Source organism: Melopsittacus undulatus, chromosome 17, assembly GCF_012275295.1.
Source record: "Melopsittacus undulatus isolate bMelUnd1 chromosome 17, bMelUnd1.mat.Z, whole genome shotgun sequence".
NCBI classification, from domain to species: Eukaryota; Metazoa; Chordata; class Aves; order Psittaciformes; family Psittaculidae; genus Melopsittacus; species Melopsittacus undulatus.
In genome coordinates, this window is record NC_047543.1 from 3164140 (window position 1) to 3181917 (window position 17778).

The window sequence follows — 17778 nt, forward strand, 5'->3', positions numbered from 1 at the left end:
AATTCACACCCTGGTTTCACTTTCCGGTGCAGATGAGAGCTGAGGCCACACCATGGGCTCAGGATGTTGATCTGCCCAACCTGAGCGAGGCACTGAGAGCTTGCCCCTGCACCGACAGGACACGGAGGCCTGGGAGAGTCCCAGTGTCAGGTAGTGATGGTATTTAGATTCCTAGAAGACACCGGGAAGCACTCAGGGAGATGCTCAAAAACCTGGTGGAGTCAGAGGTCTACCACTATTGATTGCGAGAGGAAGCCTGAAACCACATCAAAGGATCTTCGTCACTAAACGATTCAAGAGGGGAGCACGGGGTGGGCGATGGATTAGGTGAAAATTGGACCTGAAAGAGAAATCTGGACTGCAAAACTAAAGCAAAACGTGAACGCGGAGGCCAGGCTGCCAGAGGCAACAGGGAAGTGGAATATGCCACGGTTCCTCCATAGTGCTGCTGCTGTCAGCCTTGCCTGCTGAAGGAGCTTAAAGAGTCCTGCTATATAGTAGTATAGCTCTGAAAATACATTATTAAAGGGTTGCTGAGAGTTTCAGAGGGCTTTGGTAGCAACATCAGATGCTGCGGCTCAGACACTCATTGCCGCAGGCTCCTTCTAGGCTAAGTAAACTGGGAGTAGACTGGAGTGGGGCTTCAGTAACAGCTCTCCATGGCTGGTGCCACACTACAGTGTGCCCACAGTCCTGATGTCCAAGGAGCAAACAGTGCCAAGGCCTGAATCTGCTGATTAAGTGGCTCCTCTCCTCATTGCTGGCTCTGGAACACCACTGATGCTCAGTGCCACCAGTCCAACCTCTGCTCCAGCACAGTCTGTGCACCAGGACAGGAGCCTCGCTGTGTGTGGTGCTCCTCTGGCTACAGTGTGAGCATCACAAAGTGCTGGCAGCATGGGTCTGGTGTGGACATCAAGGGCTGCACCAGCCTCCTGGTGTCCTGATCAGGCCAGTGTCCTGACTGCAGGAGCCTGGACATGAGCACCTGCCCTTGCTGCTGCATGATGTTAAGATGTGCCCTCATCAAGCTGCTCCCCATGAAAGACGGGGTGCTGCATCACCTACAGGGGTTATCCATAGGGAGTCTGTGCTCTGGTTCACTGGGAACATGGAGAAGACCATGGAGGTGATAAATGACTTACCCAAGATCATGCAAGTGGTAAGGACCAGGTCTTTCCAGACTCTAACCATGGCACAGCAGGGATTAGCAATGCTCTTCTGCACGGTCACACCACGCACATCAGCTTTTGGTTTGTAGTACACTCTACTGCGATGAGCTGCACTCATCTATGGCCCAGAAAGGTCCAAGAGAGTTTTGGCTTCCAAGAGGAAACCTATTTGGATGTGCTACATCAATGTGGCTCAAGGTTTTCCATTAGGGAATGTTACACCAGTGCAACTATGCAGAAAGCCTCCTGCAACCACCCTGGGAGGGGTTTGTGCAGGGTTGCAGCAAGCTGCTGAGCAGCAATGGAATTCCATCTGGAGTACCCTTGGTAAGAGAGATGGGACAGAATTTGGGGATCTACTCACCAAAAAAGGTGAGGGAAATATGCTGGATGTTATGAGGATTCATAGTAACTCTCTAGGGAAACACTAAAACCCTGTGGCTCAAGCAGGGCTACAGTAATTAGGATCTCCTGAATTTCAGCTTTACAAAGAGTTGAAAGCTGCCTGTAAAACTGAATTGCACCTTTCCTCCTCATTGATAAAGGCCTGGCAGGGCTCTGGGGGAGACACTGGGCAATTGTCTCACAGCCGCTCGAGCTGGCCAGGACTCAGGGCTTGGGTTTCAGTTCAGCTTGAAAGCAATCTCCTCAGGCCATCAGCTCCTGGCAGCTCTGGTAATGGGGTGAATCTGCGGCTCCCGAAAGCCAGAGCGGAGCAGAACAAAAGCCCAGGTACATCACGAGTGATGGAAGCTCCGAGGCTCTTCCTCTGCTCTGTCCTGCTCTAACTTCCTGCCTCTCTCAGCCTGAGAACCACGAGAGCAGCTTTGCCATTTCAGCTCTGACCTACATCTGCTCCCTTGCCCCCCCCCAAGAACACAGCAAATCCTCTGCAGCCCTAACCCAAAGCGACCCTGTGCTGACTGGCAGGAGCTTTCTCCCTTCCAGACTGTCCCTGCAGTGCTTCTCACATCCACAGACACTGCTAGCCTGTGAATCTTCATCTCCACAAGGCATTCCTGCCACAGAAAGGACACCAAAGCCTTTCCAAGGAGCGTTTTTGTGCACAAAAGGACATTCCTGGGACACGCTGTTTATTTGCTCTAGCAGGAGCTTGGCCCTGGTCCTACTCTCGCTTATACCAGAACAGCCCTGCTAAGGAGCTGCTTTAATTGACATTCCCACTACACGCAGGAGAGGCCAACTCCAAAGGTCCAGGTGCGGGAGTAACCTCACTTGTTCCCTGACCCTGAACAACCACAGACTTGGCCTTCACCTTGCTGCATACTCAGCTGTGTCTATTCTGCATTACTGGGAGTTCAGGGCTCCTGGGTTTTCCTGTTTTACAGCCAGGTGCAAAAGTCCATGTTCAGCAGCATGATGTGGATAGAGTGTGAACAGTCACTGACATCGCGACTGTGTCCCACCAGCCCTGGGCACCAAGGAGACAAACCCATACATGCAGCATCTTCCCTGCCTCTACACCTCAGGAGCAACCCAGGCCACCTCCCTGCACCCTTCTGCCTGAATGTGTCTGAAATGAGGGAACTACACAGAAACCAACACCCCCCCCATTGTCTTGCACAGAAAAGCCACCTCTGTGATGCCCTTTGAAGATCTTCTGTGCTTCGAAGATGGGCTGGGTTTTTTCCCTTCAGGTCCATCAGTTTGGCTAATGGAGGATAACACCTCCTTCCACAAGCCTTGCCTTGCTTATCCACCTGCCTGAGCTGTTCTCGATGTGGCAGCAGCCGAGGCCAAAGCACAGATATTTAGCTCTTTCCATGAGCGCTCCCAATCTGAACATCTGCTGCAGAACAGGCTGGCAGTTACAGCTCCATAACTTGGGAGCTCAGCTCCATGACTGCATCGTCAGTGCTGACAGGAATCAAGCCAGCTGCCATGTTAAATTCCCAAGGTGGGGAGCAAGGCAGGGAGTGAGAATGTGACGAATCAGGAATCAAACCATAGGGACAAGCCCCTTTCCCTGCTCTCCTGCTCTGCCCTTCCCACTTAGCACCAATGATTCCCCCTGCCCTCCATCCCCACACTCACATCCTGCAGGTTTGGTACCTTCTCTGCAGCAACGGGCACCAAGGATGGGGTAAGGCTGGTGGGAGACTCTGGACGTTTTTTGTGCTTCTGTTTAGGTCTTTCTTTGTCCTTCCGACTCTGCAAAAGAAACCAGAGAGCACTGGAAGTGCAACCTTTCCCTCTGCTGAGAACTGCAGTTGGGAGGGAAAAGAAAGCAGGGTGTGTAGGTGAGGATTTACAACCATACATTCACATATCCCTCTTTCCTTCTCCACCCATCCACATGAGCCCAGTATCCCTTCCCCCACATCCCAGCTTCTTCTGGCTAGGAGCATCCCACTACCTCTGCCCCAGCTGCAGCCAACATCTGGAGCGCACAATAGCAACAGAAGCCCCCAAATCTGTTTATGGTAAGATGATAGGGAAGGACTTAACAAGCTCTGGGTGATTCCAAGAAACCTGAGCTTTCCTCTTGCTATCCCCCCAGTAGGACTCTGTCCCCCTTACCCTCACTCTCTATCTTCTGCAAGGCCTTCTCAGATCCACCCTGGGCAGCCAAAGGGGGAAGCTTGATTTCAGCCCATATTGTGTGTGTACAGGTAAAGAGATCAGGCAGTGGGGATCTCACAACAGAGGCTTAACCTAGAGAGAGATCCCTCACATCTCCCAACAGAGGCAGCCGGTCTGGGTCCATCTCTGCTCACAGGAGCCAGTCTATTTAGTTTGGTTTCTTCATTCTGGTTTTTAATCTCACTAAAATCCCAGAACCATGGGATTCTTCAAACGGAAAACCATGGCCTGGGAAACACCAAGTCCTGCTTACCCTGATTTTGTATTCTCCTGGGGAACATACTGTAACCAAGGAGGTTACTCTTAGTGTTAGCTGGATGCTTTCAGTGAAAGGACTGAAGAGGTATGTCACCTCAAGTCAATGGGGCTTGAGGATGGATGGCTAGAACAGCATGCTCCATACTCCTGCTTCCTCCCTGCTTTCCTGGCTGTATGCTCCCATGGGAACACACTGAGCTGACTACAAGAGCTTTTTGTGCTACTGATATCTGTTAAGATGGGGTTTGCTTTGCTGAAGGTACAGAACCTTCTGTGCTCAGTTCCAAACTCCCCAGTGCTGTCACTGGTGCATGGACCAAGAGAGCTGCTGTCAGATAAACACCTGCAGGAGATGTAGGGCTCAGAGAGATCCATCCTCCTGTCTGAGACCTTTCTATGCCTCTTCTGGCACAACTCCCTTGCATGGGCCTTTTCTTCTAGGAGCTGAAGTGCTCAGCCTGGACTGAAGGTGCATTCAGTCCTATCACAATCCACTGACTCTCCAAAAGATACTGATTGCTTCCTCATTGCAGGCAAAGCCCCGAGGCTACAGCTGCCAGCACATGCCAGAGCTGGGATGCTGTCAGGGGAAGATGCAATTGCAGCAAATACATGAGCTCCACTGCGTGGTTTTGGGGAGGAGAGAGGAGAGTGGAATAATCAGCTTAGGAAACAGTACATGGGGGGGAAAAAGGGACAGGAGGAAGGACAGGGCAGGAGGAAAAGGCTGGAGGAGGCAGGCATGAAGTGAAGCAAAAGAGCTCCAGAAATCAGCACCTTCCAGGGTGCATTTGGCTGAGGTTTCATTCCCCTTGAAAGGAAGCCCATGCAGCAGCCACCAGGCAGGGAAAGCACCACGGAAGCTTTCCCTGGGATGAGCTGGTGGAAAAAGGAGGCCAACACAGCCTCAAGCCTCGACACTTGCTGAGTGCTCAACCAACACTGCCAGTATCCATCATTTTATCACCAGACTCCTGGCATTCAGCAGATCTGTGAAAGCCTATGTTAGAGCTATGGCATTTCACAAGAATCCCTGTTTTCTTCCACCCCCTTCCTTTAATGCATATTTCCAGCTTTGGCAGTGAGCATGGAAAGCTTGAAAATGCGATTCCTGCAGCCTAAGTGCCGAAAGACAAATGAAAATTAAATCTTTACTAAATCTCATCATGGTTTAAATACTTTGGGGCTTCTCGTGCTATAAACTCTGTGTCTCATGGGCCTTCGAGGACGGAAGGATGGGGAAACTAGCCCAGTTGTTAAGCAGCTAAGTTAAGCACAGACCATGTGCAGATCAGTGCTCATTATTCCAGCAGTAGTAGCAATTTGCACTCACTTAACAGCACACAGCAGAGAAAGTTTCAAGGGGCTGAAGAGAGGGTTTTAATGTCTACATCTCATTTTACAAATGGGGAAACCAGGGATGAAGGAACTTGCTGATGCTTCCCAGAAACTTATCCATACACCCAGACATAAACATCAGGGATCCCCATCCCACCTGGATACAGGCTCACCTACTTGGAGATGCTGCCAGTGCTGCTCATGGAAGCCAGAAATGGAAAACAGCAGCCCCACTGCAATACATTTTGCCAAATAACTGCACAAACCCCAATCCTTAAGCTTTTTGAGTAGCACAGAGCTTATTCTCTCCTTTCCAGGCCCCGAGTCCCAAATGCATTTCAGTCATGAAGCTGCAAACGGCAGAAGGACAGCACTGTGATGGTTTAAATTCACGTATCATGGTCAGGATGACACAAGGCAGAGCCAAACCATTTTGGCTAACAATGAACATACACACTGAGACACATGTGTGCATGCATGGGGAAAGGCTGCAGTGTCCTGCCTGTTACCACAGCAAACCATAAAACCTCCCACAACTTCACTGCGATGGCAACCACCAAACATGCATCCTCCGGCTTCACAATCCTGCCTGCGTCCTGTATCCTGAACCATCTCCTACATCAAACTGAGCAGCCCTCTGCTTCCATGTAGGAGTGTGTACATATGTACACATCCAGCAAGAACCCAACCTGCACTACAGGGACCAGATTTCTGGAATGCCTCAGCTCCCATTTGGATGCCTGAAGAAACGCTCAGGTTTTCCAGAAAGCCAACTGCTGGCTATTGAGTTCTTTTGAAGATCTGGCCCTGACTCCATGTGCTGAGCAACTGCACTCAAGCTATTTAGAAAATCTGGCCCACAGAGACCAGGCTTCGTGCTCTGCTCAAAGGGCTGCATTGAAACCAGAACCACCGCAGACTCAATGTACTTCTGCTCCATGTCCCTGCACGCAGCCCCAGGCCATGCCCACAGGCACACCTTCCTCCTCGGTTGTGCTTACCAAGCACTTATCTCCCACACCACCACGTCTTCTCCAGGCTCTCTGCTTGGTCAGAGCAGAAACTCCCAGCACCAGGCACCCAGGACCATTCTGCGCTGCAGTCCTTAAGCTCTGCACAGTGTGAGCATCCTCTGCCTTTGCCCACCCAGCAGCACGTACCTCCCACCCTCCAGTGGCTCTCTAATGCTTTTGGGTACTCAGAAAGGTGTCAGGACCTGACATCTTGCTCCGCATCAGCGGTCAAACGCAGTGCCCTGTGTTAAACAGGCAGGATCATCAATCCTGGTACCCCACAGACACTTTGCAGTCGAGCTGGGCTGTCCCCACACCATGGCACTGGTGGGAAGATTATGCTGCAGGGACCACGGGATGCTCGGTCCCTCCTGGCTCTCCTGCCTGTATCGACAGGTCCTCAAACAACCTGGGGCATCCCCCAGCTGGCACCAGAGGTTTTTAAACGTGTGGGTTCCCTCCAGGAACCGGAAGGCTCCAAACGCTTCCTGCAAGAGCCACAAGGGCACAAAGCCGCACTCGAACCCCTGCCTTTGAACCGGCCCATCCCCTCCCTACCTGGCTCTTCCCCATCCAGCCCTTCCATCTCCCGGCACACAGGCGCTCTGCAAACCTTCCCTCCAGGCAACTTCACCGACAACACAACCACTGCCAACAGCAGGGAGCTGCGTGCCTGTGAATGAGGCAGGAGCCGGGCAAGAAGGGGAAGGGGATGCACTGAGAGGAGAAAACCTTCCAACACCCCCATCCCATCCTCGCCAAGCCAAAGCCAAGCCCTACCTTGCTCGGTGCTCGCTGCGCTCAGCAGGGAACGTGAACCTGCCCCCGGCACCAAGCGGCACGGAGCAGCACAACCTCTCCCCATGCAGCGCTGAGCAGCCGGGGCTTGGCATGCGGGCACGGAGCAGGGCAGGCCTGCGGCGAGGCGAGGGGGGGGGAACGCGGCGGCATGGAGGGGGGGGGGCGTGCCGCAGACACGGCCTCCCCCGGAGCTCCCCGGCGCAGGAGGGACCAAACGGGCGCTGCGGCTGCCAAAAGGGGATGCGCAGCGCGGCCGCTGCTCCCCTTCGCCGAGCCCCTGCCTCTGATCTGCCGGACACCCGCAATTGGATCATGGCAAGGAGATGGAGGGAGGGAGGGAAGAGCCGGGAGCTGCAAAGAGCCAAGTGGGCTCTGCTGCTCCCTCCCTCTTTCCCAGGCTCTCTGAACTCCCTCACCCGGAGGAGGAGGAGGAGGCCGGCTCTGGGCTGCAGCCATGGCAGCGGCAGCGAGGAGGAAGCAGCACCGGGCACTAAAGGCTTTCCTGCGACTCCACTCGCCCTGGGTCCTGGTGGAGCTGGAGTCTGTGGTTTTGCCTTGAGACACCCTCTGAGTGCAAGAGAGGGGCAGACAGACATACAGACAGACACACACACACAGACAGACAGCCCTTGCTGGGCTTTGTGTGCTCGCGAATTACTGCTGCCCCTGCTAATGGGGGGATTTGCTGGGGGTGGTTGCGGATCCACGGAACGAGAGAGCACAGAAAGGTGGTTAAGGACGCTATGAAACAAGGCTGCTCCAGCTAGATGGGAGCAGGTTTAAGTTCAGCACTCCCTGAAAACTCCATGCAAGCTGCCAGCTGCATCCCATTTGATAAAAATGCCCCTTTGCCCTTTGGTGGCTGCGTGGATGTGAAACCCCAAGAGGCAGATCTCCAGCTCCAACCCAAATGAAAAGCCCCTCACAGACCCGGTGGGTTTAGATTCCAGCCCAATACTTCTCCAGTGTGTTAAAGCTGCAAGGCTGGATCCTTGGCTCACTTCCTCCATTGGCATCGGGTCTAGACAGACAGGACATGGTGAGCAAGCAGGCTCTGTCCTGCATCTGCTCAGCCACCATGGGACTGGGGCTCCTGCACTGCCCTGGCTGGTTCTGAAGGGATGAGAGGGAACAGGACAGATGCAGTCCCTGTATCCCAATAAAGCCATCCCTGCCATGGCTATGGAAGCAGTTCAGGAGCTAAAGGTGTGTTATGACTGTAGAACTGGTTCTATCCTCAGACCTGGGGAAGAACTGCAGGTTGGTATTTGCTCCAAGTGCCTGCCTCTCTTTCCTGTGTCACTGGGCACGCACTGCTCCTCTCCTTCTCCAAATCCAAACTAAAGCCCCCCCCCCCAATTTTGCTTATAGGTCCCAAGTGTTCATGAAGAGTAACACTGGATGAGTATCTCCCTCCATGGGGTATCCACCTAAAACCATTGCAGTGCACGCACTCCCATCTGCTCCTCATGTGACCAGTTTCAGTCCACGGAGAGTGGTGATTTTCCCCTATGCATTTCAAGCAGACAATATAGGTGACAGAACATCTGTACTTCATTCAACCCCTGTGCGTCATCCGGCCTTTTCTTGGTATTTAGCTATTGTTTCCCTTCTCCCTTTCTTCTTGTCTAAGCAAACAAGGCTCCTACAGGGTAGAGCACACACATCACAATACCAGCCCCAGAGACATAAATGGAGCTGGTTTTGCTAAGGCCTGGTATGTGCAGAGGAAAAATCAAAGCCTGGAGCTTTCCCATTTTCGGGACAGCCCAGAAGGAAACGCTTGGGCTGGTATCAGTCGTGCTGCTGACGCTGCCTTCCAGCCCCACATCACAATTGTCCCTTGTTCCTCAGAGAACAAGACTCTTCACAAATGCTGAACTGTTTTACAGCAAGGCTTAGGAGTCCAAATCCCAAGTCTTTGCTGTCTTACTGGAGCCATTGGGTTAAATCCTGTGCCCTTCAACTCAGCCATTCCCTCAGCCAGTTTTGTTCCATAAAGGCTATGTCAACAGCCCCAGCCCTGCTCTGCAAGGGAGCTGTCAGGCACTGAGCTCCTTCTGGAGCCGAGAGCCAGGAGCACCTGCAGCACAGGGTTCTGTGCTGTGTGCTGAGCCTCCGGCCCCAGGAGGCAGGAACCAGCTGCTGCACAGCTGGACGGGCTCAAGAAGAAGCTGTTCCCCTTGGGGTCAGTGCAGCAGCACGCCCAGTTCCCCTGCACCACGTGCGATTAGATCATGGGCTGTGAGTCACGTACTGCATGTGGGAAGGAACGGCTCAGCCCCCTCGGCAGGGACCCCTTCGGAAGGTCTCTGTTCCCACCCAGCCCTTCCTCCCTGCACTTCACAACCCAACACCCCTGGGAGCCAGCAGTGCCTTCCTCACCCTGCCCATTGCAGCTGCTGCGCACGCCTCGGCCCCCATTCCCTGCTGACTCCCCCTCTCTAGGTGGAAGGGGTTGGAAAAGCCAAGCAAGCCCAGCCCTGGAAGGGGCCTCCATGGGATCTGCTGCTCGCAAACCCAACGAGCCATCAGGAAGAGGAGAGTTGATGAGGCAGCAGCAGCGAGACAGAGGCTCTGCATGTTCCTGAGGATCCCACAGGCTAACAATAGTGGCAAGCACCACAGAGAAGCCTATAAATAAATCCATATTCCTCCTGTTTTCGCTCTCCCCCTGGCGCTGACCTGCTTTCCAACTGAAGCTGAGAAGCAGGATATTTACATCCCTGCTCCTACCTGCCAGGCATATGACCGTGCTCCCAGCCCTGCAAGGACAGGAACCCTCATATGGTCCCCAGCCTTGACTTGTATAGTCTGTCAGTTCTAATTACAGCCGAGCTCTCCAAAGCTGCCATCAATCACCCCGATCCTGCCCTCTCTCCCACCCTCTCTGCCTTAGCTTCTTGGCTAAAAATAGCACGTTCCAGTACAGCCCATCACCTTGTGCCAAGCGCCCGCTCCCCGGCCGTGGCACAGATGCTCTTTCTCCCTCCCTCCTCCTCCTCCTCTGCTCGCAGCAGCTGAGCACACAAGAGGAGTAAATACTCCCCATAGGCTTCAGCCTTGTCAGCAGCAGGAAATTTACTGGCTCGGTGTGGGCAGCAAGGGGAGGCAGCACTTCGTGAGTGAGGTTTCTGCCTTGTTTGCCCATGTATCAGGTATGGTTTGGGCAAGCTTCCCGAACACGTCATGGACAGGGTGGGCAGCGTTTCAAGCTGGATATTGCGGGATAACCTCTGTAAATAAAGAAGGAGATGTCTTTCCTGCCCACAGGATTTATGGCCTCTCAGCCGGGCATGCCGGGGGGGTCAGTCAGTATTAACTGATGGCCAGTCTGCTTTTGAAAGCCTGGATGCCCTTGACCTCTGGAGACTGGGCTGAGGTCCATCCGGCTTAGGTAACTTAAGCCACCGGAGTGTCACTGGGCTGTTTCTGGATGTGGGTCACTATCATGAACCATTCCAAATCACTTCCACGTTCTGAGGATGCCCCTGCTGCCACAAGACGAAAACAAATAAAGAAGTAAACAGCCAGACACATATGGCAAGGCTTAGAAGCATCTTGCTGCTGTTTACAGGGGCATCAATTATGTTTATACAACAAGGTAAATTTGGCTTTTGACTATAGTGGAATAATATATCCAGGGGTTGCTTGGTAGAGGAATTCTGGATTCCTGCTAAAAAAAGCCAGGATGTGGCTCATAAGGCATTAAAACCTACCCATCCATACTGACAGTATCTCTGTACTAATTATTTCTGCATCAGATCCTACCCCAACCCTTCGGATAGATGGGGTGGCAAAGGAGGGTGGCAATACTATGTTGTGGATTCTTGATATTGCAAAACCTGTGTATCCATCCAGGGGTAGGAAAGACTTCTTATACTGCTGCCTCTTGCTTTAGAACCCGAATCCTTTGAAAACATAGGCCCTGCCCTTTATCATTATTATATTCTATATATACAATATAATATATATCTTAAATATATATTATATCTTATTATATTATATTATCCCCTTCTGTAGGGGAACCTGCACCCCTGTCAGAGCCCAGGAGTCTCCTGGGATTCTGCCTTCCATGTTCCCTGCTGTTTTCCCTTGAAACAGGAGCATTTGTCACGTGAGTCAGTTGGTTAATGATGAACCTTGGTGTGCTATTAACACATCCCGGAACACTGCAGCACTTTGGATGAGTAGGTCTTAAGCAGCAGAGTTAGATCAGTCACTATTGGACCCATCAGACCTGGCATACAAAGTTCTCCTAAATAGTTGTGTAATGAAGATAAACTATTTTCACAGGGAGGCTTGAAGCAGGTGGCATCCATGTGGCTGGTTAATGCAGCTAACAAAGTCCTACCTAGCTCATGCTCATTGCTCTTGCCTACAATTAACCTCCTGGCCACAACACGCATTCCGAATCACTGTCTTTTTGCCCTTTCAAACTTGGAATCCAAGCTCTGAGGCCAACGACCTCCAGTTTCTGTCCTCAAGCTGCTGCATTTGAAGCTTCCACACAGATCAATTCAGTGCTGGAAACCATTCAAGTCTCACAGTGGACTTGCCATAAGGACAGAGAGGGAAAAGCTGCACGTTCCACAGGCACGTTCTGCCAGGATCCCTCTGGCATAATCTGAGCATGGAAACTTGGCCTCACGTTCCCCATGGCCATGCTGCTCTCTGTGCATACACGTTAAAATCACAGCTACAGCTCAGATCTTTGACACTGAAACTCATTGTGAAGAGGCAAGGCTCACCCGAGAGGCCATGGGTGCTCCCTGCACGCTCTTCCCCTTCTCCCCTCCATCCCACATGAGTGTGCCTCTCAGGACTGACAAACTCTGTGCATCTCTTACCTTCTTTGGCCTTTCGTGGTGGGATACATGCTTCTCTTGAGCAGGGGATGCGGATCGACTCCTCCTTCCAGCAATGAAGGAGCTACCGCCAGAGTGACGTGAGGTCTTCTGAGGTAAGTGGGGAAGGGGAGAGGAGTTGGAGATGGGAAAAAGGGGGAAAACAGAGAAAGAGGGAAACAGTGTTACACAGTCCAGCTTTCACTGTCACAGTGAATGGCTTATCTACAGCATGCAGGACCAAGTTCTTTCTGTACTGAGTGCCCAGCCTGGTTCCCAATGTGGGGACCCCAACAAACACCATACTAGCAGGCTACAAACAGCACATAGATCTAACTCCCCTAATCTTTGTTTCTTGGTGGCCCATCTACACTGACACTTGTACGAGAAGGGCACAGCTGACAAGAACCCATTCTGCAAACTCAATGGAAGCAGCAATGCTGCTTAGACAAGCCAGCCCTTTCAAAGAGCAGCATCAAGCTCTCAGTCATGAGGGGGTGCAGAAGGATGCCCTGCTCTAGCAGAAGTCCTGCTATCTATCTCAGCATCAGTAAACTCGATACAGAGCTACACTTGTGTCAGATACTGAGAGGACCTCAAGGGCAGGAATGGTGTCCTCCAGTTTGACTTGCAGTGGAAGCTCAAGACACCAGTCACTGTGTGTGACAGCACTGGTAAGCAGGAAGGAGAAGTGGGAAAGCCCGGCGACAAAGGCGGCACTGAGACATAAAGCTGTAGTGAGAGCATCGAGTTTCCTTTCTGCTGGAGCAGGGAGAGCAGGTGTCTACTAATTATGCAGTAGAGGAAAAGGGTTCCTCTCTTTCTGCCTGTACTGTAATTAATAGGGGGAAGTCCTTTGCCCCAAATAACCCTCCAATAGTGAATGACTCCATGTCTCTCCTGGGTTCTCTCTGTCCTCAGGCACTCCTGTGTTACCCTCCTGCCCATGGTATCTGAGCTATATCCCAAGCTCCCCTGGAGCATCAACTATTGTGGCTGCTCTCCTTTCAATGGGCTATACAGAGTGGGCTGGGGAGGCCAAAACAGATGGGAAGAGTTCAACACCTAGTTTGTAAAAGGGGTTTAAAGCTGCTATAGAAATGTGAAATATAAACTAATCTTTATTGCTAAGTGACTCTGAGTGAAGGGCTGAAAAGGGAAATAGGCTGCAGACCTTGTTTATGTGGTCTTGGCATTTCTTAGTGCCCCGAGTAGAGATACAATCTAGGATGAAGAGAATGCCTTTCATGTGACAAAATCTCCATGGCAGGCATGAAGACACTCACCATTTTATTGAAGTGGTACTTGCAGTAGCCACAATATTTGACATTGTCGACTTCTAGGACCTCCTCCTCGCATAAGAGGCCAGCCATCTGGGCACTGAAATACATGAAGGCAAGGGGAGAATAGAGCAAATCATACAATGAGACCACAGATCCCATCACAGGGCAAAGAACAGTTCAGGGTACCCAGACAGGGTCTTGAGGATTCCTGTTCTGCTTGGCGAATGGTATGCAAGGAGGAAGGGGGGGAAAGTTCAGACTAGTTTTAATTCATAACAACATCCTCAAACTTGTCCCTACTTTTCGACCAGATTTATCTTGCAGTTTTTGCTTTGCTTAAGCACTCACAATTCCAGCCAAAGATGTCTCATGAGCAAGGAATCCATGTAAAGGAATCCCCCTGCTCTGCTGAGAGGCAGTGTTGTTTTCAGGCTGCAAGGGCACACGAAAGTATCAGCCCTTGAGATCACATCATCTGAACGATACTTGTGCATGTGCTGCGCGGCAGAAGGAACATTCCTGCGTCGTGACTCATCTCTTCTCTTCTTGGATTCCACATGGGCTGAGGGAAATCCCCAGCCATCGTTCTCACTGCTGAACCCTCTGCCTTCCCCTCCCAAACTCAGCACGGATGAGATACCCCTCGCACCAATGCAACCCAGCAGCATCAGCCCAGCTCCCCGCACCACCCATGCACAGTGTGGACTCACCAGGTGACATGGAAAGCTTGCCGGCAGCCGTGCCGGTTACAGGCCATGCATGCACCAGAGGCTGCTTTGCTCTCCCTGCCCTGCTCTTCACAGATGTAGCAGGTCTACAGAGAAAAGGAGAAGGCCTCATTTAGCATCATAGAATAGTTAGGGTTGGAAAGGACCTTAAGATCATCCAGTTCCAACCCCCCCACCATGGGCAGGGATATTTAGGCAGATAAACTCAGTGCTTCGCTCTTGCTCTTCACCAGGAGGCAAAGCCTCCAAGAACTGACTGTGTCCAGTCCTCTCCCTCCTAGGACAGCAGCTCTGGGTTATTTCCCAGTGGCAGGCACAAAACTCGCACCTCTTTTCCTCCCCCAGTAACAACTGTGTCAGATCAAAAGGTGCAGTAACCAGCATCCAACTCCAAAGTGGGGATTGCTCAAGTTGCAGGGAGTTGGGGAAGAGAGAAATGGAGGACCCAAGAGTTATCTTCAACAATGGGGATTGACTTTATTATTCTGAAAGGGATCTGAGTACCTGGAAATTAGAACAAATTGGACAGATGTGGTAGAATAAGATGATACCAAAAAGCTAAGGGAGGGCAAATACACTTGGGGCAGCAGGAGGGAGAGGTGGCCTTACCTTGTTGAAGCGGTCATGGGGCACATACTGCAGGACAATTGGCTCCATGGTGAGCACGTTGGCAAACTGCACCTCTGGGATGTACAAAGCACAGACAACGTGGGCCCACCCTGGGGAAGCAAATGAGACAGAGAGAGGGGATTCACACAGAGCAACCCAGGAGGGGCATAAAGGCAGACAGGGCTGCAGACGAGCATGGGGGGGAGGGAAGGGAGTATAGGAAGGGAGCCAACTGAAGTTAGATGTTAGATTTGAAATACTGCTTGTTGTAACTTGGTTAGGAATCAAATTCTTTGTGGGTGAAAGATAGACGGATACCACCTCCACATGAAATAAGAACACTGAGGTTTCTTTGGGAACAGAAATGTACGGCACCCACTGTTCTGAAAAGCATCCCCCCAGCACTTGAGACCCAAAGCTAAGACCTAACCAAACCCAGGAAAAACATCCAAGAGATGCAATTCATGTCGATGGGGCAGGTTTGAAGTGTAGCCCCATACCACTGGAAACAAAGCTCCCTTTATTGGGTGTTACCAATGGCTGAGGAAGGCTCTTTTTCAGCAAGTCAAATCAAGTTAAAATCTAAATCCACCAAACCACTTCACAAATCAGATGTGTAAGATGAAATTCCATCTGGTCACGTCAGAACGGAGCAAGTTCGAAGGTCAGAAGCCTTAGGGGGCTAATCCATATGGCTACTGCACTGGGAGGATTTAGTTAGAATAAGGATGGATTCACCTGGACAGGCGGAACCAAACTCTGTGATTACAGAATCCTACAGCAGCATAAGCACTTGAGCTATATAACTCTGTAAAGGGACATGTTTCTAGCACTTCTTGTGCCTGTCTACACTGACCTGATCAAACCATGTAATCATATGTTAGGAAGAAGATGCTATGTTACTATAAAACAATCCCCCAGCACAATACCTGTGCTATTGCACCAAGTCTCTTAGCACTTATGACCATCTCTAGAAGATGCTTCTACAAAATATCCTGGACTTGGTGCTTCTTCTCTAAACAGGGGGTCAGAAGAAAGATCTCTTTGTCTAATTTAACTCTTTATGTATTTAGGTAAGTGGCAGGTAGGTATAGAAGCCTTTCTGAAAAACAGGGGGTTGAGAGGACTTAAATGTGACCTATACAGCCAATAGCATCAATAGCTACAAGTTCTGACAGCTGAAATCAGACTCCATGGTACTTCCCAGCACATGAGGCTGAGAAGCATCAATGACGAGCTCTGCAGAGAGAAAACATCTTTACTGTGTCCTGGTCCCTGCTCTTGAATGGGGACTCCAGGCTGAAGCTCTGGTAACTCAAGGATCACGTTGCTGCTGTGCAAGCATGAAGCAAATAACTGCAACATCCACATTTCTCTTAAAGTCAGATCATGCACTGGTTGTGCTCAAGAAGCTGCATAATCCAATGGCAGCCAGAGGTGTAGGGGGCTTCTCCATAGGGAAAGGTCTCAGAAAGTGAGGTTTTGCAAGGAAAAGGCAGCGCTTGCATCCCTGTGGAGCCTCCAGCCTTCCCTTGCTGGTGACACAGGCTCAGAAATGAGTTCCTGTGTGCTCTGGGCCAGCCCCAGGGCTCTGTGTGACATACCCAGCTCCACATGGATGTACTCACCTCCATTGTCGGTCCGTTTCAGGGCTCCATCTTTGTGGGGACACAGTTCACATCTCTTGAAATTAAAGCAGAAACAACAAGTTTAATCAAACTCCCAGGGACACGGGGCCAGAAAAGACGATTCATTTACAACACGGGGATGAAAGATGGGGCTGCGTTCATAGAGAGGAAGTGGAAGAAGCGCTGCGGGTGGTTTGGGTGCACAAAGATGCTCTGACACAGCTCGATGCTGTCCTGCCTGATGGAGATGTATTTAACACCTCAGCCCAACAGACGCAGGGCAGCAAGCGAACCTTGACTTTCATGGGGCTTTTTGAAACAAAAATGGGTTTAGGCTTTGTGGTTGGGGGTAAAACTGAAAGCCATGACTCGGAGAGGAGGCAAACAGAAACCATTATCTACAATCTGTCTTTGCCTCTTTCCTTCCTTCCTTCTCTCTTGAGACACTTTTGGGGAGAACCATGAAGAACACATTGTCTCCTCCATCGGGGTCCAGCAGGCACACGGGCACCAGACATGAGCTCCTCACTCATTTCAGCCTCCACGTTGGCCCGTTACCCCATGAGGGCTCTGTCCCCTGCCATAACGCCTTTAAGAAGGGTTGATAGAAGGCGGGGTGGTTTTTGGGGTGTGTTGCCACACCAAAACAGCCCCAAAACAGGCCTGAAAACAGCTGCTGGCTTCTGATGGCATCGGCCAGGGGAGATTTCAATGTGCTTTTTGTTTTCTTTGACCTTAAAAAAAGGCATGAAAAGGTGCAAACCTTTTCACTGAATCATGGAATGGTTTGTGTTGGAAGGGATCTTAAAGCTCCTCCAGCTCCAACCCCTGCCATGGGCAGGGACCCCTTCCACTGGAGCTGCTGCTCCAAGCCCCTGTGTCCAACCTGGCCTTGAGCACTGCCAGGGATGGGGCAGCCACAGCTTCTCTGGGCACCCTGTGCCAGCGCCTCAGCACCCTCACAGGGAACAGCTTCTGCCTAAGAGCTCAGCTCAGTCTCCCCTCGGGCAGGTTCAAGCCATTCCCCTTGTCCTGTCCCTACAGGCCCCTGTAAAAAAGTCCCTCTCAGTTTCCTCCCCCAGTTAAAATGTCAGATTTGTTAAAAACCCCAAAACAAAACCGCTTGTTTTTAATGAAAAAAAAGAATAAAGTGCTTTGTCAGAAAGTTTCTGACTGGTATTGTCAGAAAGTTTCTAAATGAGGTGCCTGATGTCAAAGGGAGACAGGAACCTCTGCCACTATGAGTGTGGGGGACCCTGTGCTCTCGCCTGCCTGCGCTTCCCTGTGATCGCTTGGCTCCGGTGAGCACAGCAGCACAGATGCTCCATGCCTCAAAACACACCACCATAGTGAGCAATAACCGGCTACAAGGAAAAGCCTCTGCTACCAAGTAGTCCCTGAGGACCTTCTACTAAGGTTTTCCTCAAGCAAGCTTTCCTCTGCTGCAATTCTACCTTCTGGACAGACTGGTACAATAAATAGGACTGTAACGCAATG

The 17778-nt window shown here is 51.3% G+C and overlaps 1 protein-coding gene across 5 annotated transcripts in view; it reads right to left on the reverse strand.

The window, feature by feature from the left end:
• The window catches only part of MLLT6 (MLLT6, PHD finger containing), a 44661-nt gene that overhangs the window by 20102 nt on the left and 6781 nt on the right, over positions 1-17778 (reverse strand). For 2 of the 5 annotated variants that reach the window (XR_004550358.1, XM_034070179.1), the window contains exons 3-8: positions 16282-16336; positions 14654-14763; positions 14027-14130; positions 13320-13413; positions 12037-12144; positions 3228-3344 (exon numbers count right to left, since the gene is read on the reverse strand). Coding sequence is in view for 4 of the 5 variants with exons in the window: in XM_034070179.1 (XP_033926070.1) it covers positions 3228-3344; positions 12037-12144; positions 13320-13413; positions 14027-14130; positions 14654-14763; positions 16282-16336 (588 nt within the window). In the remaining variant the exon portion in view is untranslated. The remainder of the gene's footprint in view (positions 1-3227; positions 3345-12036; positions 12145-13319; positions 13414-14026; positions 14131-14653; positions 14764-16281; positions 16337-17778) is intronic. The other 3 variants (XM_034070182.1, XM_034070180.1, XM_034070181.1) reach the window with 3 other exon arrangements.